General features: G+C 44.7%; 2 protein-coding genes across 2 annotated transcripts; both read right to left on the bottom strand.

Annotated features, from left to right (window-relative positions):
- Window positions 1–1,329: 1,329 nt before the first annotated feature.
- On the bottom strand, window positions 1,330–17,791 carry LOC111844329 (uncharacterized). Its single transcript, XM_023812696.2, has 25 exons — window positions 17,392–17,791; window positions 13,509–13,593; window positions 13,159–13,224; window positions 12,527–12,819; window positions 12,045–12,098; window positions 11,889–11,942; window positions 11,487–11,540; window positions 11,040–11,093; window positions 10,875–10,928; window positions 10,677–10,730; window positions 10,210–10,263; window positions 9,636–9,689; window positions 9,491–9,535; window positions 9,293–9,346; window positions 9,156–9,209; window positions 8,717–8,770; window positions 6,284–6,355; window positions 4,874–4,909; window positions 4,504–4,548; window positions 4,283–4,315; window positions 3,834–3,980; window positions 3,144–3,320; window positions 2,918–3,008; window positions 2,435–2,512; window positions 1,330–2,196 (listed from the first exon to the last, which is right to left on the bottom strand). Exons 1-25 carry the CDS (start codon window positions 17,410–17,412, stop codon window positions 1,991–1,993), a joined length of 1,989 nt encoding a protein of 662 aa, XP_023668464.1. The 5' UTR covers window positions 17,413–17,791; the 3' UTR covers window positions 1,330–1,990.
- A 1,603-nt stretch (window positions 17,792–19,394) lies between these two features.
- snrnp48 (small nuclear ribonucleoprotein 48 (U11/U12)) lies at window positions 19,395–26,618 on the bottom strand. Its single transcript, XM_023812711.2, has 9 exons — window positions 26,345–26,618; window positions 25,232–25,345; window positions 23,958–24,018; window positions 23,716–23,796; window positions 22,184–22,369; window positions 21,528–21,649; window positions 21,245–21,357; window positions 20,402–21,097; window positions 19,395–20,231 (listed from the first exon to the last, which is right to left on the bottom strand). The coding sequence occupies exons 1-9, from the start codon at window positions 26,483–26,485 to the stop codon at window positions 20,180–20,182; spliced, it is 1,566 nt and encodes a 521-aa protein (XP_023668479.2). The 5' UTR covers window positions 26,486–26,618; the 3' UTR covers window positions 19,395–20,179.
- Window positions 26,619–26,810: the final 192 nt, after the last annotated feature.

The following is a 26,810-nucleotide window of genomic DNA, read 5'->3' as shown; positions in this document are numbered from 1 at the left end:
TGACAGCATAAACAAGGGCAGTTGAATAAAATATTGGAATTTGAGTTGATTTGTCTTTTCTCGTTTTGTGTAGACCATCCAGAGAGTACTGACATGCACATAGGTACAGTACATCCCTCCATGCTTTTTAGTTAATATATCTCCAGCTGCCCTCACTGCTCCCCTGTCCCGACCTGACGCCCTGATGGTGTGCTGTCCCGTTCTCTCCCAACACAGGCCTCATCGTGACTGCGGTGATCTTCTGCTTGATTGCCATTGTGATTTGTCTTGTCGCCGTTATCCGTAGATGCCAAGGGGCCTAACTCTGGCCAGACCAGCCCAGATAGACCTCAAACTGTTCAGGGTATACAGCTCTTAGTCGAGTGGGCGGGACATGATGCAAAATGTTTTATGATTTAGACATCAGATTAATTTCTCATTGAACTGTTTTGTTCAGATAGTTGCCCATATGAGTTACATAATTCTTTCAAAGAAAAGACTGTTAGCTACAGCCCTGAGTGTGAATGTGATTTATGGTGCTGCACACCTGAGATGTGACTGTAGACTGACCAGCCCAAACCCAGATGCTGTTGGGTGATGAGGGGCCTGGTCCGTACAGCCTTGCCTGTAGCTGCTGTGAGATGTAGTAGGGCATGCAGTGCGAAGAAGGAGGAGCATAAGCTACTTATGGGGTAGAGGGCTGTCTGAGTAGAAATACAAAGGCACTCAGACATCATTCAGAGGATGGATGGATGGACGGACTCCTCACCACTGTCATAATATGCTGCTATTGGTTTCACATCTCTCTGTTCCACTTCTGGAAATTTTCTTAAATTCCAGCATAGTTCTTTTTCCTAAGCTTGTTTTTTTTTTACATTCTTGTGTTATTTATGCAAATATATTTTTATATGTAAATGTTTCCATTATATACTCAGTGTCTGGACAAAAAATATTACACTTTATTTTATATTGCACTTTAATATTTTGTTGGGCCGCCTTTAGCTTTGATTATGGTGCATATTTGTCAGGGCATTGTTTCCACAAATTTATGCAACACCTCAACATTTATTTTCATCCTGATCTGCATTAATTTCTTGCCAAGATCATATTCTATTATCTTATTCTTCTCTGTAATACCCATTCCAATAGCCATTCTATTTGGCATCCAGGATTTGGGTCATGGGAGGAAGGTGTTGGAAATGGATGTAAACACGGAGAAGCACTAACTGACATGCAGTAAAACACACAGCAAGTACTGTTATGGTTGCGGATTCAGGTGCACTTAAGTGAATGTTTACATCTCCTTTACCTGGAGTTCCTCATGCTGAAAAGCACAGAACCACAACAGTGTTTGTTTTTTGTGCATATTTTTATACGAACAGTTTTTGGCAGAATTTTCAGTATAAACTTTATATTCTTAATATAACTCCTGAAGAAGATGTGAAGTGCAGCAGAATCGGAAACTGCTTCTTAACGTTGAGTATTTTAAATTAACTGCTCAAATCCCCAGTTAGCCGTGTTCTTGAAATGCAACAGAGATGTTTTTATCACACAAGCGAATTAGAAAACGTTTATGAATGTTTATATATTTTTAAAAAATATTTACATTATTTTTGTCCTTGTACTGATAAAAATGTGAAATAATAAAATAAATCATCTCTTGAATGAGGGCATCAATAAAATAAAAGTCAATCAAAAACTGAATTATGTGATGGGAAAACTAATTTCAGTCTCCTCTCCCGACTTTATTCAGGCGGCTGTCTTTCATGCTGGGGGCTCTGGGGGTAATTAGAGCAGTGTTTCTCCCAGCTCTGAGGGTTACCTACCCCTGGTGTAACAACTAAAGCTAGCAAGGCAGTATGGGTAATATTGGATGGATTATGGTAGGGTTGTGGGTGGGTAAGTTCAGCGTACTGTAAGGCAAGGATGGATAGGGTCAGACTGGGGGATTATGGGTATAGTTCTGTGTTTATGAGCAGCTTTAGGGCAACCCTGTGCCACCGTGACGTGTCTATATGTTGGGACTGAGTGGTCCCTTCACCAGGCCCTGCTCCTTCCGCATCACTGGGGCATGGATGCTACAATCTCGAGCCTCGCACACCCCCGGCACCCCAGCAAGCCCAGCCCCTCCTGACTGGCCCATTGGGCCTGGGTGTCCACGGGGACCCATGGGACCATCTGTCCCATTCTTCGGCTGACCAGGGTGCCCCGGAAAGCCTGTGAAAGAAACAATTATAAAAAGGTGAATTACCACAGTGGTATGACCTTCTCAAATACACATACATCATTCCTTTGTGTCTGATGGTGCCATTAGATTTCATTCACATCACTGTGATATCTACATCAGGCTTCCTGTCCCGTACTTCAGAATACAAGGTTCCTCCAGTTTAATACCCACATTCCGTGCCTGAGAGCTCCACCCTAACCCTCCCCACCCTGCTGCGATTGCCCCCACCTCTGAGGCCCTGGTATCCGTCGATTCCTGGCAGCCCTGTGCCAGGGTCACCTCGCACCCCTTTGGTGCCCTTCTGGCCTAGGAGGAGGACGGGGCATTAAATCATTGATGGGAAGGTGGCACAGGAAAACACAAACAAGTAGACTCCACAGATCAGTGGTTAGAGCAGAAATGTAATCCTCACTGGGATCTATGAGTCACGAATTTGGATAATAATTTTCAAGAATTTTAATAAAGTTTATCTTAATGGCACATTAGCACTCGATTAGTGGCCAGTTCTGCCTATAATTACATCGTTTAACCTACTGTATAAATTCTATAAACTACTAGTATAAATGAATCTAAGGACACAGTAAAATCTGATCAGATTATTCTTCAGACCAATGGGGAGTTTCGTCTTGATGGTTACAAGGAAAGACGAGTGAGGAAGGAGCAGAGGATGACAGCTGTCTGGCAAGCAGGGTTCTGTGGGCCCTGTCCTACCTCTCTGTCCTGCTGCGCCCTCCTGGCCTGGGAATCCCGTGTCCCCCCTCGGCCCACTGGCTCCCTTGGAGCCGGACTTGCCAGGTTTCCCCTGGGGGGTATCATGCGGGATCAGAGCGGGTCAATAAAGGATCCAAACCAAAACAAACAGCAAACCACTTATACGAGACATTTTAGCTATTATGGAAATACACACCTCCCCCCCCACCCACTCCCTGGCACTTACGGGTTTGCCGGAGGCTCCATGTGGGCCCCTGATCCCAGGGGGTCCGATCAGGGTGCGGTGGTTGACGGGGCAGCCCTGGGCACATTTGGCACGGATGGACACAGCATACTGCGAGATCTGAGCCGTCACCACACCCTGGCAGAGCTGGAGGACCTGTTCATCGGAGAGTCCTGGGCCCTGCAGGGACCCACACGTGTCATTTTATCTAAGGTGGGGCTGTTCTGTTTAATCATCTATTTACAGGTCATGTTATACACCGTGAAAATAAGCGATGACTTGTAATTGTCATGAGTCAAGAGTATATGCTGACTCTAATGTCTCGGTAAAGGAAATTATGGCCTTGGAGGTCTGGGAATGAGTGTGTTCATTAAAAACGAGCGAGGAGTTAACTGTGCATGCATGTGTCTGCAGTCAAAATCATCTTAGCAGGAGTGACAGGAAGAATCGAAGCGAATCAGAAATCCTGTCCAAACATGATATGATGGCATCAGTTCAATTTTCAATATTTGTTTACAAAAGTTGGATAGTTTTAAACAAACTGATCGATATCATATCCAATCAGAAATGAAACAGCCTGTATCCTCTGACTCTTATTTTATTGAATTTCTGAATTGAAACATGGCAAATGTTACATCTTAAACTGTATTTTTTGTACTGTTTTGTTGACCATGTATGGGCCATGTTACTTACGGGGGGCCCTGGTACTCCTTTGGGTCCTGGGGTGCCCCTAACTCCGGAGTCGCCCAAAGCACCAGGATTGCCCCGTGGACCCGGCACTCCTGGGGGGCCCAAACGGCCAACACCTCCAAGAGGTCCCGCAAAGCCCCTCTCACCACGCTGGAAAGTGTAGAGAGTTATGGCTTACCCCCCCCAGAATGCTACTCATATCGACTTTTTAGTGCACCATGATACACTTTTTACTTTGAGAAGTTTACAAGTTTTATTCTTCTCTTACAGTGGATTATCATTTTAAATCTAAGGTTTATTTTATTTCCTAGTCTCTGAAAAACTTTCTATGCTCATTATTAAAAATTTTCAGACTTCTTGGCGGAGTCAAAAAAAAAAATACTTAAGATAGAAGATTTCTGCTCCGGTGAAATCACATTTTGGCTGAAATTAAAAGAATCTGTAGCACTTACCTTCCCTTTATCACCACGGAAACCGGCACTACCCTGTTACAGAATGAATTTTTTTTTTAAACGAAGATAGTTGAAAACAACACATGCCGGAATAAGGACACAAGGCTGTGTGCTCAATTATCAAGAGGGAAAAATCTGCAGAGAGGTTTGCTTTAGCTCTAAGGACTGATAAAAGCATAATGAGGGAATAGTGCAAGGTTGTCAAAGAGATTTGGCATGACCTTTTGCCCCTTCGTGCCCTTTGACCCCTGTGGTCCTCTGGGTCCCTGAGGAGAAAGAGGAAAAACAAGATAGAATTATCTTCACAAAATTTATACAGCTGACCTGTGGTGACTCTGAGACACAATCAGAGTAATTGGCACTGGGAGCAGAGGTGTCCCCATTGCTCAAATGGATTTTTAAAAATTGGGCAATTGGGGGTTTCAACACTAGCAGATAAGTGGTCTCAAAAGAGCTGTGTTGGAAAAGTGAAAAGTGGAACTTCTGCAAAGTGTCTGACTTGCTGACTGGTGTCGGTTCTGTTTCGGTCTGGGGGGGCGGGGGCAGGGGGGGACTCCCCTTGGCTACCACAGACTGCAGGTGTTTTTATACCTTCTCGCCGTCCACTCCAGTCTCCCCTTTGGCACCCTAAAGAGAAAAAGGCCAAAAGTCACGAGTGAGAGTCGCATGACACCATTGATCACCGTGAGTGTGAAAAAGGCCAAAAGTCACGAGTGAGAGTCGCATGACACCATGAGTCACCGTGAGTGTGCACGCCTTCCTCTTCTCTATATTTAACCCCGTCTGACAGATGAACACAAACACTTAAGTCCTGTTTGGATGGCATTAGTTTTACCTGGGGATGTAATGTAACTGAAGCAATTACCGACAATTGGTGTAATTTTAATCCAGTCTGAAACTGCAATGTAGTGACTACAAGCCTGCACAGTAAAAATCAAGGAATGAATTAGCTTCTGTATTTCAGCCAACATGGACTGCTTTTGGTAACATTAGTCCTGTTTGGATTGTTATCTCGGTAATATGGTCACATCTACAAAGGCCAGAACAGCATCTATGTGGAGTTTGAATGGGTACCAAGTTTCCCATATAAAAAACTGACAAACTACGCTTACAGCCACGGCTACCGCAAGGTGTTCAGCAGGTGCAGAGCGGTACAGCACCGCTGAGTGACACTGATTTTTAAGAAACTGTATGGGTGGGAGGGAAACATTATGTTTTTATTGTGTTACTGCTGTGTTAAAGGGACAGATCACCCAAAAATGAGAATTCTGTTGTCATTCCCTTTCTAAAGGGGCTTTACTCATGATAACATCAACAAACTGGATTTGTTTTATTTCTACTATTTCTGGTAAATTAGGGAAATTACATGTTTCTTATACCATCTGAATTAGCAACCCCCCCCCCCCCTCTCTAGGGTGACCACCTAATCCATGTCAGGAGGGACACTATGAGCTACTTCAGCTTTTACGAACTACTTTAAAGCTGAAAGGGTTCTGTGCTCTGCTAAACTGTTTGGTTAGTTACTAGATTGAAAGACTCATCCAGCTGTTTCGCATTAACATTACTGACACATATGCATGATTATAGGAGACTGACCAATCAGCATATGGCAAGAACCCAGTGCTTAAGTGAAATCCTGCTCCTTTTAATTGAAATGTATGAAATGATAGTTTACAAATCCTGTTGTAGCTCATAGTGTCCCTCCTGACATGGATTAGGTGGTCACCCTACCCCCCTCCCCCCAGTTGAAATTGTCTAGAATCGCCACTATGAATCAGCCAGACAAATCATTGTATAAATTACGTCCCCAACCACCTTAGGACAAATGAATCCCCTCTCAATAGGGATTTAGAGGTACTGTAATGTGCTTTAGCACAATGACAAATGCACAGGGACTGAAAATCTGCGGCTGGTTGAGCTGACTGGTTGCACCAGAGTTCCAGTGGCAGCTGTGAATTTGCACCTGAATATAAGATGGCTGCTATCAGACACGATCCTTACCGGCTGGCCCTTCAGGCCACTGGCTCCCGGCTTCCCTGGGATGCCGGCGTCTCCTCTCTCCCCGTGTTGTCCCTGTAATGCAAATCACACGTGCTTTACTTACAGGTCTCCCATCTACGGTGATATGCATGTAATGCATGATTGGACGGACAGACAGACAGACAGATAGATAGATGATGGATGGATGGATGTTGAACAAAACACCAAAGACCACAGGCAGGACCACCTTCATGTTATGTACAGCAATAAATAATCTGCATATAATGCTAACAAAGTGTTTGTTAAATGTCTGGTCTACATCGTCAACAGTGGATTGACATCACCAGTCTCAGATTGACTATAAAATACTGCTATTAACCTATAAAGCACTGAATGGCCTTGCACCAGAATACCTTAGTGATCTGCTGACCACATACAATCCCCCGCGCTTGCTTCGTTCTCAAGGCGCGGGATATCTGTTAGTACCTAGGGTAGAAAGAGCTACGGTAGGCTGCAGAGCTTTCTCCTACAGAGCTCCTCAGCTGTGGAATGGTCTTCCACCGGATGTGCGGGTTTCAGGCTCACTCTCAATATTCAAGTCTAGACTAAAAACACACCTGTTTAGTTTAGCTTATAGGGACACTAGTTCTAGCTCTAGCTAGCTTCTCACTCCCAGTCAGACCTATAGTGTGAGGTGTAGAGCTGGGTGGGGATCGGTGCCATTGGCTTTGGATAAACTGACCTGTCAGTCTGTCACTCTAGCTTCACACCCCCTTGTGGGATTGAAGTGCTGACATGCCTGCATTCCCACCTGCCTCTCCCTCCTACTTATGCTGCCATAGCCATATCTACCGGAGCTTGCACATTTCACTTCATATTGCACTCACCTAACTGTTAGCACTGCCTATAGTCTCCCCTACTTTGACTAATTGCACATTTTATTTCCCCTACTCCTCCTGGGGGGTGCTGCCTGGAGACCTCAATCTATCAAGATGTCCAGCACACTCTGCAACATGTGACGTCGCCACTACCAATGACGTCCCTGCATCCAGCTCGCCGTTCTGCCTGTGTCATTCTCCATGTATGACCCGCTGCCTGCCTTCTGGTTGCCTGGCGATTGGAGGGAGCGGTGGCACCGGCTTGTCATCTCCCCCCTGCTCCCCGTTTGTGTCTCAAATCTTATGACTTAGACAGTATGACTCGGCACTTAGCCATCTCTCCGATTTGACTCTCCCTGCCGGCCCCTGGAGGATGGGCTCCCCCTTTGAGTCTGGTCCCTCCCAAGGTTTCTTCCTTCTCGGGAGATTTTCCTTGCCACTGTCGCCTATGGCTTACTCACAGGGGGCTTTGGGTGGGGATGCTGTAAAGCGCTTTGAGACAATGTAATGTTGTGATAATGCGCTATACAAAAATACATTTGTTGTTGTTGTCGTAGCACAGACAAAGTTATGGACAGATACAGCAAGTCATCTTTGCCTTATATTTCCATACGGCATCTTATCGCACATGACCCTTTCACAGAACAGAGTAAACAAGACCATGCGCACAGAGATTGATCTTCTCATCGATCACTTAACATGTTTACTGTCATCCTTGTGACCTATTTTTTTCAACGTTGGGAACTACAGATTTTTTTCCACATCATACTTGGGGTTTCCCCAAAACACAGGAGACATAAACATGTGCAGTACAACTGATTAGGCTCAATCACTACCTAAATTTACGCACTGAAACCAAAACTAACAACAGGAACTATCACATGTAAAACAACACTGACAGAGACTGGTCAAACTTAAAGTGACATGTGAAAATAAATATTTCTCCACCAATTATAAAAACAACATAATCGCCTGTAAACACGGACACATGACTAAAACAACTTATAAGTACCTTTTTTTAAAATGTACGCATCATCTGCATATTGGATTTTACATTTGGCGGTTGTGACATTTATTCTAGTCGACGGGACTTTACCCACGACACCAACTACCTGTTTTTAATGTCAAAAATGACGAGTGATTAAACGTGGTGCCATTTCGCCCGCGGAGACTTCAGAACACGAACAATTGAAATTAGATCAAAACAGCCTAAATTTAAAAACAGGAACTATACAAAAACACAGATAACTGAAAGCTGTCCACATGACCTAACGTAAAGTGTGCCGTTACTCACCTGACTACATTTTAAAATGGTACTTAAATAATATGTTCATCGATCGTTTAACATTTTACTTATCATAGTAGCCTACTTATGAATAATAAAGTTATTGTTGGCGAGATGTAAAGATCAGTACAGTGCTTAAATAATTTAAATAATTTATTTAAATATGACCCCCTTCAGCCTGCTTGCGTTTTTTAAAAACTTGCCCGCTTTTTCATATAGGATTACGTGAACAGGATGACGTGATCTGAGAGCGCCGTAACCGCTGACTCCTCATTCAGATGAGTGTCTTACCTGTGCACCCACTCGTCCTTGGGGTCCCCTAGGGCCTGGATCCCCTTTGTCCCCCTGAAAACAATGTAAAAGCCCCGTGATCAAAACCTGCCACATTCTCCAAGTGATTTCAACAAAATATTCTTTTATTTCGTTCACTTAATCCCGGATTGCCAACTTTGGTCAGCTGGTTGGCTGGAGATTTTCAATTCGAGACAAGTCTGCACACACATGCACATGCATGTATACATATATGTAAGAGTTCTATCACCTTGTAAATAGTCTGCAGGGTTTGCAAACTCCCCCAATACTTTTGATGCAGATAATTTTCGGTTTATAATGGAATAACATAGATTTGGTGTGAGATTTCTTGCGTGTGTGAGAGAGTCTGAAAACGTGAGCGTCATGCCAGATGCGTGAGAATTGGCAGCCCTGGTTCATTCTTCACATTAGCACATACCTTAATGCCAAATGATCCAGGAATTCCAATTACTCCCGGCACTCCTAGAGGACCCTGAATGAGAAATGAGAAATCAACTCTGTGCCCTACAGGACAATCTCCGGGTAACTAGTTTTTTTGGCATCTTTCCCACTTACATCCTCTCCAGGTTCCCCGTCACTGCCTGGAATTCCCCCCAAGCCTTTGTTTCCCTGACCAAAACATTAAGGGAAGTGAATGAATAAATGTAATTTCCAGAGGCACTATTTTCAAAGCTAGTCTTAATGGATGCTCTACCAGAGATAGGAAATAACCAAATATCAACTTCCCAACAAAAAAAATTAACTTCTTCATGCCTTTAGTCCAGGTTCTCCTCCGCCTCCTGGGATTCCTGAATACCCCTAAAATAAACAATCAAGAAACAAATAGATACATAGTTGGCCAGAAATATCTTTCAGAAAAGCACTGATGGTTTGCTTATTCAGCCAAACACATTCTTACCATGTAACCTGGCTCTCCCCTGTCTCCTGAGAAGCCAGGGGCTCCAATCTGACCCTGTGAGTAAGACAACATGTTTCTTTTTAGAGAAATATTAACCATGGGTAAATACATTACATTGACATGTAGGCCTTCACTTGGTCAGTCATGAAACTGCCATTTGCCACTGTTACAAAAATACTCGGTTGACATTTTTTTAAACTATTTGACATTTAACCAGGGGAGTCTGAGACTAATGCAATACAATAATGAGGAAATGAAATGAAACAACAAAAAATGATGAAACAGTACACTGGATGTGCAGAAACAATTTACGGTGTAACTCAACAATACTTGTAAAATAATATAACTATGTTATTTATGTAGAGCTCTCTTAGTGGTGGGTGTTGTTCTATTTATGTGCTATATTTTATTTTAAACTAGTTGCACCTGCTCTAGAAGTCACATGACACATCTCTTTATAAGTGTACCTCTGTATACTATAAAGACAATGAATTTGAATTGAATTTGTTTTGTTTTTTTTAGCCCCACCCACTAATTTGCATGCACTTGACAGGTTAGTGTTTGGTTGTCCTACCTTCATTCCCATCTCACCATCTGGTCCCATTTTCCCAGGAGTCCCAATCGATCCCTGTCGAGCAAAACCGATGCCATTAACAGCACTTATTCTGCTGCAGGACTGAAGGACCTTCTGCCCCAGTCTCACAGTGATATCAGCAGTAGCACTAATTTGGTAAGACTACTGTTCAATGTGACAATCATGCTGCCATATTTCTGGAACATTAATATCTCAGCGAAGGAGTAACTGTTGTACCCACGAGCCAGTAAATTTACACTCAGTTGTCTCAGCAAATATCCAATGTTTTATGTTGTGCATGTATGTTTTAAGTGTTGGTTCAAATCCATTATCAAGAAAATGACGATGATGATGATGATATTAATTGATGATATTATATGATGATGATGATGATGATTATTATAATTATTAATAATAATAATAATAATAATTGGCATCCCAGTGTGTGTTTGGAGTTGATTGTTAACCTTTATCCCCTTGGTTCCAGGTTTTCCAGGTTTTCCACCTCCTCCCACTGGTCCCTAGAGGTGGATAGAGTTGCCGTCCACCGGGTCAGAGGTCAGATACAGGAACTTTACTGTCTGATCTGTAATTATCAGTTTTTTGCTTTCCTCCAACCATAATAACTGGGTTTTTCACAAGTTATTTTTAGAAATGCTACTCACTGTCTCGCCCTTGATTCCGACTCCTCCCCATGGGCCTGTCATGCCGATGTCACCCTTTGAGTGACAGGAAAGGTCTAACCTCAACTTTTTAAACTTAGAAATTGCTAGAAACATTTATGGTAGATGCTGTTCTGGTCAAATGGCGGGATTCAATTCTGCCTTTACCTTCGCACCCAAGTCCCCTGCTTCTCCCTTGTCCCCACGGAGCCCAGTTTCACCCTGTGGAGATAAGGGCAGGTGAGGAGACACACACACACACACACACACACACACAGGTTTGTAATTATATCTTTGTGGGGACTCTCCATTCATTTCTATGGGGAAAACTGTAATCCCAACATGACGACCTTAACCCCTACCCAGCCCTAACCTTAACCATAAGTAACCAAACAAAATACAAGTCTTTTGGAATTTTTAGTTTTTTGATTGCACACACGGATTTTTTAAAATTGAATTTCCCCTTGTGGTGATTGAAAAACTGGTTCCCACATAATCAGGATAACAGGTCTTTATCACATTGTGGGGGTATTTGGCCTCCACAATGTGCACAAACACCATCAATGGCAAAGCACCACCTGCCCCAGCTAGACATACTGAGACCAGTCTGCTCACCATGGCTCCAGAGAAGCCCGACGGCCCCTCAGCCCCGTCCTCCCCAGGCTCTCCCTGGACATCAAAGGGAAAAGGTCATGTGACATCCAGTGTAACCAAAGACATTTGCCATCAGCCCTTAGAATTGCCGTCCTATAATAAGGATACAAAATAACTATCCCCTTTAGCGCCATCATTTAAGGTAGCACAGTTTCACGTCATTTACCTAATTATTGGTCACTACTAAGGTCTCTTACTACAAGACTTTTTATTAGCATGTCAGCTACTGACACCGTTCCTCTTAACAAATACCACCTTAACTCCGAATGTATATACGCTTCACTACTAGCCATCCTTTACTTCAGTGCTGACACAGCCGTAGGTCCTCAGGGTCAGAGGTCAGCTGACAGAGCTCGCTCTCACCTCTGGGCCCGGGTCCCCCCTTCTTCCAGGCACCCCTTTGAATCCCTTGTACCCCTGAAAACAAGATGATACCACAACTGAGCTTTCTTCCAGCTAGCATGAGCACTAGCGACATGTGGCACTATCAGGCCCACTGGGGGGCGCTCTCATACTCACCACCCGTCCTTGCGCTCCAGGGAATCCATCCTTACCCTGCTCCCCTCTGGCTCCCTATACCACCAGACATTATATGATGCTTAGACAGGTGCTACCGCCGCCCTGCTGGCCATGACTATAACTACGCTGTCACAATTCTATTTCCTCTAGAAATGCAGAAAAATATTGCATTTATTTGATATAGTGCCTTTTGCAACAAGGATTACCTATCATGCTTTGCATATAGCTATAAAAATGCACATTCATGCAAGAAGGAAAAACTTCTGAGGCAGATCTGGCCTGCTCTACAGGCAACATAGGCGATCACCTAGGGCGCCGTTTGATTTGGGGGGGGGGGAAGGGCAAAAGAGTGAGCAAAAAAAAAATCAGATGAAATAATTCTGGGTGCCCAAACCTCTTGGCCATATAATTAAATAACTTGAATGAATACACGATATAAACGGTATGTTTACCCCAGATCCTAAAGGTGGGGGTAGTGTTACCTTGGGCCCAGCAAATCCGGCAAAGCCGGGCTCCCCAGGTAGGCAGTCACAGTCCGTGGGCCCCTCCTCCTCCCCGAGGGTGGCGATGCCGCTTTCGTAGTAGGGCACCTGAGTGGTCACCGTGGGGACCTCCTTGGCATAGTCGTACGACTGGGATGTGGTTGCCACGTAGGGATACGCGTCCTCCGTTATCATGGTGACGATAGAGGAGACGGGGCCGTAGGGGTGGTAGGGGTCGTAGGCCGAGGCCGTCTGCTCTTCGTACCCTGTGGTGGGCTCCAGCTGGACCTCGTCTGTGCGAACGCAGAGGTCACGTGTCCCGTTTCACTCACTTAGCTACAAGCTAAAGTGCAGCTACACCTGGTACCTTAATAAGTTCTCTGTATGTAAAATAAACTAACATCCGTAATATACAAACGGTTGAAAGGTGTTATATCTCGAAAGGATGACTGCCAAAAAGTCTTTAAACAGCACGTAGACGGATAAAAATGACCATTAAAAAGTACTTTATGGAATGACTAAAATTTAAATGTAAGTCCCCTCATACACTATATTAAAAAATAATAATGTAAATGCCCAAAGACATACATGAGTGAGCAGGATGTTCAGGTTTCTGCAAGATTTGGTGATACCTGGAAGGGGGTATCCTGACTCTTCATAGACACCCACCACAGAGCCCTCGAGGACATGCCCGTCACCTGCACATGCAGCCACAGGACCGCCGATACACCAGTCATGGTTAAACTGATACTTCTGTCTGGTTTGACCAATCATGAACTAAGCAAGTAAGTAAAAAAAAACTACATGTGAATCCCTCACAAATAGTCCAACGATACTTGAGTTGGCCATATTTAAGGTGAGATATGATGGAAATTGATGTCCACATGGCTTGAACATAATTTGCACAGAGGGTCACGTGACCAGGGGAGTAAGTCTTCTGCTAATAGAAAGGTATGCGCCCCCCCCCCCCCCCCCCACCTACCTGAATGGTAGCCGGAAAAATCATCCTGCGCAGACACCAGGAGGCCAGACAGCAGGAGTAGCATGAGTCCACTCAGCTGGGTTGTCTTTCCAAGAAAAAAAATGACACTCAGGTTCCTGTTAGACCCCATATGTGACAGGTGACAGATATGAGTCGCGTTGTGACAACATCCCCTTGCCCAATGCCTTGATGCTAATGGCTGTGTTCTGATTCCAGTCTTGTGATTAAAGAACAGTAATAATTAAACTGAGTGATGACTCTTCTCGTGGTACAGTGCCTTTTTGGGGTGAGGAAGGTTGTGTATAACTGGGCAGCAATCATGTACCTCCGTGTCAGTGGCGGATGACCACCGTGAATCAATTCAACGCAAATTCACAGTGAACTCCACCTGCGCAGAAGAGGGCAATGCCAAACCATCAAAGACCTCAGCTTGTGGATGGACACTCCAGAACACATAACAATCGTAGCGGGACCCTCAGGTTGGCTGGTCTGCTGTGTATAAAACTTTTGGGTCAAAGACTTCTGTAGGTCTGACTGCCATGGTCATTACAATTACAGGAACTTTTATGACATTCTAAATCCATAGGCATCAATATGCAGTTGGTCCACCATTTGCAGCTATAACAGCTGCCACACTTCCTGCAACTTTCTGTGGGATTTTTTGCCCATTCATCCAGAAGAGGTCAGTCACCGATGTTGGATGTGAAGGCCTGGCTCACAATCTCCATTCTAGTTCATCCCAAAGGTGATTGATGGGGTTGAGGTCAGGGCTCTGTGCAGCCCAGTCAAGTTCTTCCACACCAGACTCACCCAACCATGTTTTAATGGACCTTGCTTTGTGCACTGGGGCACAGTCATACTGGAACAGCAAAGGGCTGCCTTCCCCAAACTGTTCCCACAGAGCTGGAAGTATAGAATTGTCCAACATGTGAGTTTCCTTCACCGGAACTAAGAGGCCCAGCCCAACCCCAGGAAAACAACCCCATACCATTATCCCTCCTCCACCAAACTTTACACTTGGCACAATGCTGTCAGGCAGGTAACGTTCTCCTGGCATCTGCCAAACCCAGAATCATCCATCAGACTGCCAGACAGAGAAGCATGGTGCATAACTCCATGGAACACGTTTCCACTGCTCCAGAGTCCAGTGGCGGCGTGCTTTACATCACTCCATCCGACGCGTGACATTGCAGGGAGCCTGGTGAGGCTTGCATGCAGCTGCTTGACCATGGAATCCCATTCCGTGAAGCTCCCAGTGCACAGATTCTGTGCTGCAGTTAAGGCCTGAGGAAGTTTGGAACTCTGCAGTTACTGAGTCAACAGAGCGTTGGTGACTTTTATGCACTATGCGCCTCAGCACTCGGCGACCCCCCCCAATCTGTTACTTTAGGTGGTCTGACACTTCGTGGCTGAGTTTCTGTTGATCCTACACGCTTCCACTTTGCAATAATCCCACTTACAGTTGACAGTAGAATATCTAGCAGGGAAGAAATTTCACAAACTGACTTATTGCAAAGGTGGCATCCTATGACAGTACCATGGTTGAATTCACTGAGCTCTTCAGAACGACCCATTCATGCACAAATGTTTGTGAACCTGATTATACAGCTATGTGCTGTATTTATACATCTTAGGCAATGGGTTTGAATGAAACACCTGAATTCAACGATCGATTAAGTGGTGTGTCCCAATATAAACCAATTTCCAAAAAAGTTGGGACACTACGTAAAATGTAAATAAAAACAGAATGCAATAATTTGCAAATTATTTAAACCCATATTTAATTGAAAATAGAACAAAGACAACATATCAAATGTTGAAACAGAAATGTTATTGTTTTATATGCTCAATTTAAATTTGACGCCAGCAACACATTTTGAAAAAGTTCGAAAATTTCATCATCTACAGTACATCCATCCATCCATCCATTGTCCAACCCGCTTATCCTACTGGGCCGCGGGGGGTCCGGAGCCTATCCCGGAAGCAACGGGCACGAGGCAGGGAACAACCCTGGATGGGGGGCCAGCCCATCGCAGTCTACAGTACATAGTATCTTTAAAAGATTCAGAGAATCCAGAGAATTCCCTGTACATAAGGGACAAGGCCAAAAACCAGCACTGGATAGCTGTGATCTTCAGGTCCTCAGGCAACACTGCATTAAAAACAGACACGAATCTACAGTGGAAATCACTGCATGGGCTCAGGAACACATCCAAAAACCCCTGTCTGTGAACACAGTTCATCGCTGCATCCACAAATGCGTGATGGAACTCTACCATGCAAAGAAGAAACCATATCTAAACATGATCCAGAAACGCCACGATTGTTATGAGCAGACAGTTCATAGGCCAGCATCCGTGATGCATTAGTGGCCATGGCTATGGGTAGCTTGCACATCTTGGAAGGCACCATTAATGCTGAATAAAACATACAGGTTTTGGAGCAACATATATTCTGACATTCGGACAATGTTTTTTTCAGATGTATATTTCAGCGACGAGCTGCATTCTACACGTATTACTACAGCAGGGCTCCATAGTAGAAGATTCCGGAAGCTGGATTGACCTGCCTGCCGTCCAGACCTGTCACCCACTGAAAACATTGTGCCGCATCATTAGTGGAAAATGTTCATCATTAGTTTAAAGTGCTGAGCAGCTGAAATCCTCTATCAGGCAAGAATGAGACAACATTTCACTTTCAAACCTCCAGCAGCTGGTCCCCTCAGTTCCCAAACGTTTAGAGTGTTGTTAAAAGAAGAGGTGATGCAGCACAGTGGTGAACACGCCCCTGTCTCAACTTCTTTGAAGCATGTTGCTGGTATCAAATTCAAATTGGCCATATATTTGTCATAAATGAACATTTTTCAGTTTCAACAGCTGAAAAAATGTTTTCGTTTTTTCAGTTTTTTTTATGCAAAAGTAGTTTAGTATTCTGTGCATGTAATACCTGTTTGTCTTCAGAAGGAAGGGGAAAAAATCCCAGCCCCCCCCCCCCCCCCCTTCAAACAAGCAAGGCATGGGAAGATCTGTGAGAATTCCCAGAATGCTCTGCAGTGAGACGCCTACGTGTGAATGTGGGAAGTGACACGCAGGACTTCCAGGTGGCAGGATGGCTCTGGGGAGCACCATCGACCGCACCATCGACCCACAGACCTCCCAGGGGACCCAAGTGTGGCTCACATATCCAGAACAGCCAAGCGTACACAAAACGGAGGGAAAACATTTCAGTTGTGTCTTACATGGAAACACTGATCTTTGTTTGCTATTACCCATGTGAGGAAGGAAAACGTCCAAAAGAAATGCCTTTGTGTGAGACAGAGTGACATTTCCGGCATTCTGTTTTGAAGAAAGTGTGGCTGCATAATTAAAATACATTTCTAAATGCTTTCAAACTCATCTTTCTCCTATAGCTGTAATGTAATGGTGTGGAACCCTTGGTTAGAGTTGCACCTGGTCTCATTCTAGAAGAAAGTTTTCCAACTCAGTCTCTGGGGACGCCCAGATAGCCCATGTGGACTGGGAGTCTCCGAGGGACGGGGTTGGGTAACACTGGTCTAGGGGACTCATCACATACAGCTGGATGGTTCACAAATCCAAAGGACCATTCGGAAACTCACATCACCACAATCACTTTGAAAATCACAGACAACTAAGCGCGACTACAGCAATACTGATGAATTATGACTAATTTCATACATACAGAAGTATATGTTTCCCCAAAGCAGGTTGACCACTTTCTCTAACATTCGGTAACGTCCAAGAGCCAACTCTTTGGCACGAGACGCACACGCCGGCAGACTATCGCACCGTGTCACACAGCTCACCTTCGGCGACCCACTGCTCTCACACGTCACACAGCGGCGTGTCGGACAGTCGCGGCTTACCTCCACCCTGAAAGACGGCATGGCGGCAGGATCCCCGACAACGTGGCGTCTGAAAGGCTAACGCTTTGTAGAAATGTGCGGCAACCTTGCGGACGGACCAATCAGAAGAGCACAGACCGTCTGACGAGGTACTGGTCGATATGCCCCCCGCAGGACCAATCAGAAGAGCACAGACCGTCTGGCGAGGTACTGGTCGATATGCTCCCCGCAGGCAGATGGTACCTAAGATGGCTTTCCCCCTCCTGAGCAGGTTTCTCAGCAATTCTTTTATCTGGAGAATCCCGCTTTACATCATCCCACCTTCCAGAAAGCACAGCCTCCAAAGAACCTGCGTCGGACGCTCCTGATGTCCCTGGAAAGAGCCGCACGCCAGCCGCTCCGAGGGTCCCTCTCCACCCCTCTGCAGTGCAGTGAGAAATACCTGGGCCTGTCCTGAGCAAACACTCATGGAGACATGGAGAAGGGGAGGGGGGCAGGCAGGAATGAATGCAGAAAGACACGGGGCAGGGGGGGGATAAAGGAGACGGGCAAACTACGCCAATGCAAAGAGGAGACTGGAAACACAGGCTAACGCTAACATTAACGCTAAGGCCCAAGCTTCCAAAGGGAGGAATGCAAAGAACGAGGGTGCAGCAATGGGCGGGTGGGGGCAGGCGCTCTTATTCCCAAGCGCAGGGCTCACCCCCCAGTTCCTCCACACAATTACCACCCATATAAAACATGAGGCCCACATCATCCCTCCCGTCCTGAAGACACACTAGCTTAAGAGCTAGCAAATAAAACATCATGCGTCACATTACAAGCACAAAATGAGATTCTAACGTGTGTGGGCATAACAATAGGTGGCACAGTAGTCAAGGTAGCCTCAGCTGGTAATATAAACTACTGTATACCATGGATCTCAGCTGGTAATATAAACTACTGTATACCATGGATCTCAGCTGGTAATATAAGCTGCTGTATACCATGGATCTCAGCTGGTAAAATAAGCCGCTGTATACCATGGACCTCAGCTGGTAATATAAACTACTGTATACCATGGATCTCAGCTGGTAATATAAACTACTGTATACCATGGATCTCAGCTGGTAATATAAGCTGCTGTATACCATGGATCTCAGCTGGTAAAATAAGCCGCTGTATACCGTGGACCTCAGCTGGTAATATAAACTACTGTATACCATGGATCTCAGCTGGTAAAATAAGCCGCTGTATACCATGGATCTCAGCTGGTAATATAAGCTGCTGTATACCATGGATCTCAGCTGGTAAAATAAGCCGCTGTATACCATGGATCTCAGCTGGTAATATAAACTGCTGTATACCATGGATCTCAGCTGGTAAAATAAGCTGCTGTATACCATGGATCTCAGCTGGTAAAATAAGCTGCTGTATACCATGGACCTCAGCTGGTAATATAAACTGCTGTATACCATGGATCTCAGCTGGTAAAATAAGCTGCTGTATACCATGGATCTCAGCATGTAAAATAAGCTGCTGTATACCATGGATCTCAGCTGGTAATATAAGCTGCTGTATACCATGGACCTCAGCTGGTAATATAAACTGCTGTATACCATGGATCTCAGCTGGTAAAATAAGCTGCTGTATACCATGGATCTCAGCTGGTAATATAAGCTGCTGTATACCATGGATCTCAGCTGGTAATATACGCTGCTGTATACCATGGATCTCAGCTGGTAAAATAAGCTGCTGTATACCATGGATCTCAGCTGGTAATATAAGCTGCTGTATACCATGGATCTCAGCTGGTAATATAAGCTGCTGTATACCATGGATCTCAGCTGGTAATATACGCTGCTGTATACCATGGATCTCAGCTGGTAAAATAAGCTGCTGTATACCATGGATCTCAGCTGGTAAAATAAGCTGCTGTATACCATGGATCCGTTTCCTGCAACAGTGTAAACAGAGCAAGGAAAATTTCAAAGAGAAAGAAAAGAAAATGTGAATTTCCATGTCAAACGCTGAAGGGCAATAAATCAGATAATAGTTACTTTATTTAAAAAAAAATAAAAAAAATGAACAAACGTTGTGTTACATGTAATCAAAGATGATCTTTGCCTTGGATGCCAGAATCCCCCAATTAGTACAATTTAGTACAGATACTAAATGATGGCATCTTCTCATGAGACTTTTTATTCAAATAAATGAGTAAACAGAACTGAAATTTCTGAGATACGAAACAGCTTGTCTAACATTTTTTCACAGCTTTATTCCCAGAATTTCCAAGATGTGATATCAGAAATAAGGGTTATGCTTAGTAATTTTACCGTGAGGGACCCCCCCTCCCAAACAGGGTAAATTTTATTGGCAAGATTTCTCAACATGAGAACAGCATTGCTTTCGAAAATACTGTCAAAATGCCGTATGCCTATGAAAAATTAGATAGCAAGCTTAGTTAAGCCATGCTGAATAAAAACATTACAATCCCCATTCTTTAGGCCTTACTGTGACTATACAAAGAGACAATTGACAATACAGGACCTTTATTTGAACATTTTACCATATCTAAAGAACCATCCAAAACTTCCAAATTAAAAAATTGAGAGGGAACAAAAGTCCAATTTCACGAGCAGACTCAGCTTCTCCTGTATCCCAATGCTTTTCTTCTCCCTGGAGTACGCAGTCAAGGGTGGAACATTTTCCAACCTGGCTGAGATATGAGATCAGAGTTGGTACATCTGGGTCATTCCAGGAAGCACGTGTTCACTGGTTGGGATATGTGCAGGGGTACGCCTCATGAAAGCCAGGCCAGAAAGAGACTTCACTTCCTGCTCTTCTTGGCCCGCTGCCTCTCGTCAGGAGAGCGAGACTCCCTGAAACAGGCATCGTGGGAAAGGTTAGAATTCGATTTTATTATTCTAGGTTTGTGAAAACGGAAGGCGGCGTCAACATGGGGAGATGTCACACAAATGTCATGCTGGGAGAAGCGCACTAGCCCTGATCACTGATGTTAAGGTCAATCACAACCACTGAAGCATCTCACCTTTTCTTCCTGCTTTTTCTGTCCCGGCTGCGGGGTCTCTCCCGGATGCGCTCTTTGTTCCGTTGCCTCTCCCGGCTATGCTCCCTGTCCCGACTGCGTTCACGGCTACGCTCCCTGCCCCGGCTACGTTCTTGACTACGCTCCCTGTCCAGGCTGTGTTCCTGGCTACGCTCCCTGCCCCGGCTGAGCTCTTGACTACGCTCCCTGCCCCGGCTGAGCTCTTGACTACGCTCCCTGCCCCGGCTGAGCTCTTGACTACGCTCCCTGCCCCGGCTGAGCTCTTGACTACGCTCCCTGCCACGGCCGCGTTCTTGACTACGCTCCCTGCCACGGCTGAGCTCTTGACTACGCTCCCTGCCCCGGCTGAGCTCTTGACTACGCTCCCTGCCACGGCTGCGCTCTTGACTACGCTCCCTGCCCCGGCTGAGCTCTTGACTACGCTCCCTGCCCCGGCTGCGCTCTTGACTACGCTCCCTGCCCCGGCTGCGCTCTTGACTACGCTCCCTGCCCCGGCTGCGCTCTTGACTACGCTCCCTGCCCCGGCTGCGCTCTTGACTACGCTCCCTGCCCCGGCTGTGCTCTTTACTGCACTCCTGGTTCCGCAGATGCATGTGTTGTGAGCTGTGCCTTTCCCGGGTGCTGCCACGGGACTGGCCTGACTCGACTGAGCCTGACCGTTGGTCTTCAGACTTCCTCCTGAGGTAGGAATGAAATGAGACGACACTGTATGATCCTGATCACTGTGTCAGGATCTCCATGGACCCATGCACTAATCTGGAAGGAATCCTCATGGTGAGATTTACACAGACAAAACTAAAAGTATCAAGGGGAAGAGGCTAAAACCTGTGAGAAGGGGGTCTGGACACCTTGGCCTCCTCCTCTTCCTCTTCCTCCATTTCTTCCTGCCACACCCTAGCAAGCTCACCCGAGTGGACCTCTATCACCTCACGGATGACCTGTGGGTCACATATGTGCACACGCACAACACACAAGCACAGAGCTCAATAAACAACAGACATAAGATTCAAAGTGACCCTCAGAGCCATCCATGATAGCAATTAGCAGTTCAGGTCACCCTGACGGTTAATGAAACAGGGGGCTGTCATGCAGATGGCATTACACTGACCTCGGTGTAGGACTTCTTTGTGATGTGGACATTCTTGGCCCGGTACGACTGCCTACGCCGCTTGTAGTCCCTCATCTCAGCTAGAACCTCCAGGTGAGACTTTGGTCCATTCTGCTCATCACCTGTGAAGAACAGGAACGGATCAATGACCTGACCATTTCAAAAAAGGGATGGGAGTAGTTCCATGTGAAAAGGATGGCTACAAATCTGTGGCCAATCATCAGTCACGTTCTTCAATTCACCGACCAATAATCGTGTGCCATGGTAAAATGCTGGTCCTTAACTGATTTTCTCATGCTGAACACACAGACTGACATACATTCACATACATCCAGACATTCTCAATAAGACTTAACCAGTTATGAGGTTAATACTTGATATTTAACTAAAATGTCTTACACTTACTGAGAGGCCACATGGGTTTACAAAGAGAATACAACAGAATGCATATTACTAGATTACAATTTTAGTAAACCAAGGCAAAACAGAATCCAACAGGACAAACACATATAGAAGTGCCATGGTCCATTTACTTATAATCACTTTTGATTAAAATGCACTTGTTCTCCTACGAGAAGCTCCAGGAAAAATATCTAAATGTTTCCCAGAATAATGAGAAGCAGGTTCGACACACAGAGCAGTATGAAGAGTTCCACCTTTCTGCAACTTGGCCACCAGATCCACATAAAGGTCGTCGTTGCTGGTGGAGGGAGTCGGATCTTTCTGCTGGCTGGCCATCGCTCTTACGTGGTCATAGAGCGCCAGCCGGTCGGCTACAGTGAGGTCACACATCGCCCTCGTGTGGTTCAGAGGGACATCGGGAGGGTCTGCAGAATAATCACCTGCAGCAAGGAAAGGGGGGGGGGGGCTTCAAACAAACGTGCAAACAGATGCACATGTGGAGAACTGCAGGGAGGCCAGGGGTCAGCCGTAGTGATTGGTCACTTCTGTGCTTTTATGGTGCATCAATCTGGTGAAAATAAGCTTTTCCAACAGCTAAAACTCCACACAGACCCAAATAGTACAGGAGATACTACACAATGAGCTCACTTTTCTGAAACACTATCAATGTTGGAAACTGCTAGAAATGCTTCGACTCGCGATTATTTAGGTAACCGCAAATGCAGCAATGTGATGTCATGGAAGATTGGGGCAAGCGTACCGTGGCGAGTAAAAGGGAAGAAACGCTTCTGGTATATCAGTGTGCTTCCACAGTGCGTCTCAGGGAACTAATCACGCGGACCCAGCGCCAGCACGCACGCATGCGCGCACACACACACACACACACACACACAAACACACACACACACACACACACACACACACACACAAACACACACACACACACACAAAACTCGAGTTTCACCCACACAGCGAAAGTCTGCTGCATCAAACCGCTGACTACAGAAGATGCTTCACTGTTTGGATTGCTATTAAAAAAATCAAAGGGCAAAAACTTACCTTTTCACTACTGAATTAACGATTAATCTCATTCGATTAACTTGCATCTTAATCTTATTTTTTCTAATGCTTGGTCTGGTGCACTTACAAATAGTTTTTTGCTACGCACCAACACTGAATGCATACCAGTGCAAGAGGAGCGCTAAACAAAGTCTGATGCTCAACGCTACAGTCCACACACTTGGGAGAGTGAGTCTGGCGAGGCCCTTGACCATGGGGCACCACTGTCCCACCTCCACACTCCAGGCCACCGCCAGCTCTGAGGACACCACTGAGTCTGGCTCATTTTAAAGGATATCATGCGAAAGGATACTGCAAGTAAACAGGCAAGCCAGAATCAATGTGGGGAGGGAGTCTAGTTCCCATTTCCTCAATACTCACCACTGAGACTGGAAAAAAACAGAACAAAAACAGTGACAACAAGCACCCTGCGTCATCATAAGCCGCCCCAAAACTCCGTAGGCGAGTGGTGACATCACGTGCCTCAAGTTTCTATTGAATACTCAGAATTTCCATAATGCATTATAAGAGTGCAGATTGTTTTCTAGCGACCCCTGCTGGACAGAACATGTAAAACTGTGTTGTACAAGTAACAGGAAAACACCAAAAATAATGAACACATTCATGTTGGTAAAACATAAAGCATTTAATTTAACATTTAAAGAACTGAACTGCTGATATATGCTGGGTAGATCACCATTACAACGATAGTTATAAATGACCTTACTTTGGCTGTACATTCCCTCCATTCTGATGGGTGGGGCACTTGCTCTAGCTTGAAGAATGACCTGTTGCTGGGTGTTTTTGTCTGGAGAGCATAAACAAAGGCCTCACTGTTAGAAAATTCAGGCTGCATTCACATTCAGGGCCTGTACTTCTGTATTTCCATCAGTTACCGTCTTTACCACAGCACTGTAGATCTACGGCGTGACTAAGGGATTGAAAGATGCACTTTCTAGGCACACTCACCAACGCTTATGGTGCGGATTTCAGCCTTACTGTGAAATGCTGAAGGGTTGTACATCACCTCCTAAAATAAACACAAAAGAGTAGATACAGAATTCCCCCAAAAATCTGTAACCACAAAGGGCTCTTTCCCAGTGCACTAGGAGGCATACTTTTGGTAGTTCAACAAAGTACCAAAAATACTGTATTTCAAGGTGCTGATTTTTCCAGTGGCGAAACAACTGATACAAGCGCCGAATGACATCACAGCACAAGACGGGGTATTTTGTACTCAATTTGAAAAATGGCTGTAGTATATCATAGGGCTGGGTGATGTGCGATATTAATACGGACATTGCATGTTATGCACATGCAATTCTTACATCACTAGTCAGCTAGATTAAGATCAGGATTTTAATTAGGTTCAATTTGGTGTAGACATTATAGTGCTGGTTTAAGTTTCGCTAAAACATTTTTACTCTGTCATAGGAAGGAAAAAAAAAAAAAAACTTAGCAAGTTTTGCAATTTTAATGATTATTGCTTTTCAGGATAATCAAGTATATGTTTAAAAATCAGTTTAAAATTTACCTCCGCTGCTTTTGCATGAGCGCTGCATGCATTCTCCCAGGCAATCATAATCACTTTCATCATTTCTCTTTAAATCACTCCTAGACGGGAGTAATTTATATTGAACTCCTTTTTTGCTTTATAAATACTCTAATATTTATTACAACAAAGTCACGTTGCTGTAATTTCCAATACCGTGTCGTCCTAGTGTATCATAAAAAATATTTTATTTCGTGTCATGCTCTCCTGATCTTGTATCTGTTCTTCCAACCGCAATTTAAGCTTGGGTCTCTTCATTTGTCCACACGTCCATTATTATTTTATATATTTTTTACTTAGCTTATCATCGGTTTATGAATTCAAAAAACTTTTTTCAAGATGGCGGTTGTATTGTGCTTCAGAGGCAGGCTATTTGCATAACCAATCGACTAGAAAGCATTTCAAATCCCACCCCAAAGTACCGAAAAAGTACCCCAGTTGGTTCGGCCCTTTAGACACTGGACTGAAAGTCAGTGGAAAAGGGAAAGTACCATAGTAAAAGTATGGTACCCGGTGCAGTGGAAAAGCACCCTAAGAAACTTAACAGATGACTGGGGGAAGTTATTGTGAGCTAGCAATCCCCCTAAAGCATCCCATCTACCTTTATTGTACGTGGTACATTCACACTGACCCTTAAAAAGAATGACGACGGTGGAGAGCTTGAGCCCGGCAGCCAGAGCAAACGGTTTACCTGCTCTTCTCTGGAGTAGCCCATCTGACTGAGCTTACAGGATGCAGTGTGTCTATCCAGGCTTCTTCTGGGGACTCGGTGGTTACTGTCATACGGACACATCTCCATAGGGTCCTGTTTCAACAACAGCAGCCAGCAAGTTACTAAGCATCACTATGGCACTAAGAATCCCAAGCAGGCCCAGGCTTGAAAACAAATTCATAGTATTAAATTTATAACAGACAAATTTATAACATCTCTAATGATGCTGTCCATTTCACAACACATCCATGTGAAGCACCTTGAAAGGACTTATGAAAAGCGCTATATAAAAATAAGAGAATTCAATTAGAATAGAATAGAATATTCCTTTAATGTCCATCAAATTTACATCAGATGGAATCAGATGGAAACTTGAATAAAGCACACTATAATTTTAAGTTAAAACTGTAAAAATGCAATGGGTATCACCATTTATTCCTAGTGCTGAATATTGTACATCAGATAATTAGCGTCTAAGCTGGCATTTAACGGATAGATTCGGGCTTTTCAGTTAATAGGACATGGGGATATTAACGGTGCACTTGCAGCACCATCTACTGGATATTTCAGTTCACTGTTACCAGCTTCCCCGCATATTACACTGTACATTACAATGGAGCTAGAGGGTGACACGATTGCTCTGCTGGTAGCAAGTTTTGAACTCACGTCCTTCTGACGTGGGCACAGACCCTTAACCTGCCAGGCCGTGCGCCGGCCACCCACACTGCAAGCCTCCGTTATCAGCTGATTTTACCCTTTAAGGAAAATCTGTACATGACAGGTCATGGGTCAAACGACTGAATAAATAACCATGAGAGCAAGACTTCGTATGGCAAAAGTCGTTTAAATGACGGAAGACACGAGGAAAAAATGCATGATTTTCAGGACAAGGCAGCGAGACGAATTCTGAATTTTAACGATGGCACATGCTGGGCTCTTTCTCATACAATCAAATGTGGGATCGAGCATGAAAAAAAATGGACCCGTAATTGCCCCTTAACAGAATACATTTAAAACTTATGTTAAGCTATACTGGGAAGTACGATGTGTATGAAAAGGCGAATTCAGTCATAAATAAGAGAAGGCAGCTACCTCAGCAGGATCCGTGTCAAGCGTCTGGCTCCAGCCTAACGCCTCGAATATCTCGCTAAGCTTTTTTCGGCAGCTCTCCGTAAATTCAGTCAAATCCTGAAGGCTCTTTTCTCGACATTGAGTGACTTCTGATATTTCCATGCCGACTGACAAAATGCACTTTACAGTTTGCCGGAGTGGACACAAATGCAGGGCCTACTTCAGCTTTCCCAGCACGAGCAACAACCGAAGCCATTTGCGAACCGGAAGTAAAATGTCGTCAATACGCGTCAGGTCAGTCCTACGGTGTCATTGTGGGATTTTGAGTCATCGCGGCATGGTAGACCATACAACGATCGGACACAACGATGTAAGAACCAAATATTAGTGCAAGAATAGTCTTGAAACCATACAGAAGAAAGATTAATATTGAAACTTCTATTCATTCTCTGTGAATTAAGGTTAAAGATTTGTTGATTACAGAGAC

This window comes from Paramormyrops kingsleyae, chromosome 9 (assembly GCF_048594095.1).
Source record: "Paramormyrops kingsleyae isolate MSU_618 chromosome 9, PKINGS_0.4, whole genome shotgun sequence".
Lineage (NCBI taxonomy): Eukaryota > Metazoa > Chordata > Actinopteri > Osteoglossiformes > Mormyridae > Paramormyrops > Paramormyrops kingsleyae.
This window is presented reverse-complemented; position numbering and strand designations above follow the sequence as displayed.

Excerpts from the sequence above, each read along its gene's own strand:
- snrnp48 (XM_023812711.2), bottom strand. The coding sequence starts at position 26,485 with ATGGAAATATCAGAAGTCACTCAATGTCGAGAAAAGAGCCTTCAGGAT. Across the intron at positions 25,346-26,344 it reads TTGACACGGATCCTGCTGAG|GACCCTATGGAGATGTGTCC; the intron begins GTAGCTGCCTTC and ends TTGTTGAAACAG. Across the intron at positions 22,370-23,715 it reads GGAGGGAATGTACAGCCAAA|GTGATTATTCTGCAGACCCT; the intron begins GTAAGGTCATTT and ends TCCTTGCTGCAG.
- LOC111844329 (XM_023812696.2), bottom strand. The coding sequence starts at position 17,412 with ATGCCGTCTTTCAGGGTGGAG. Across the intron at positions 4,910-6,283 it reads GTGGCCTGAAGGGCCAGCCG|GGTGCCAAAGGGGAGACTGG; the intron begins GTAAGGATCGTG and ends TTTTCTCTTTAG. Across the intron at positions 2,197-2,434 it reads CGGATACCAGGGCCTCAGAG|GCTTTCCGGGGCACCCTGGT; the intron begins GTGGGGGCAATC and ends TTTCTTTCACAG.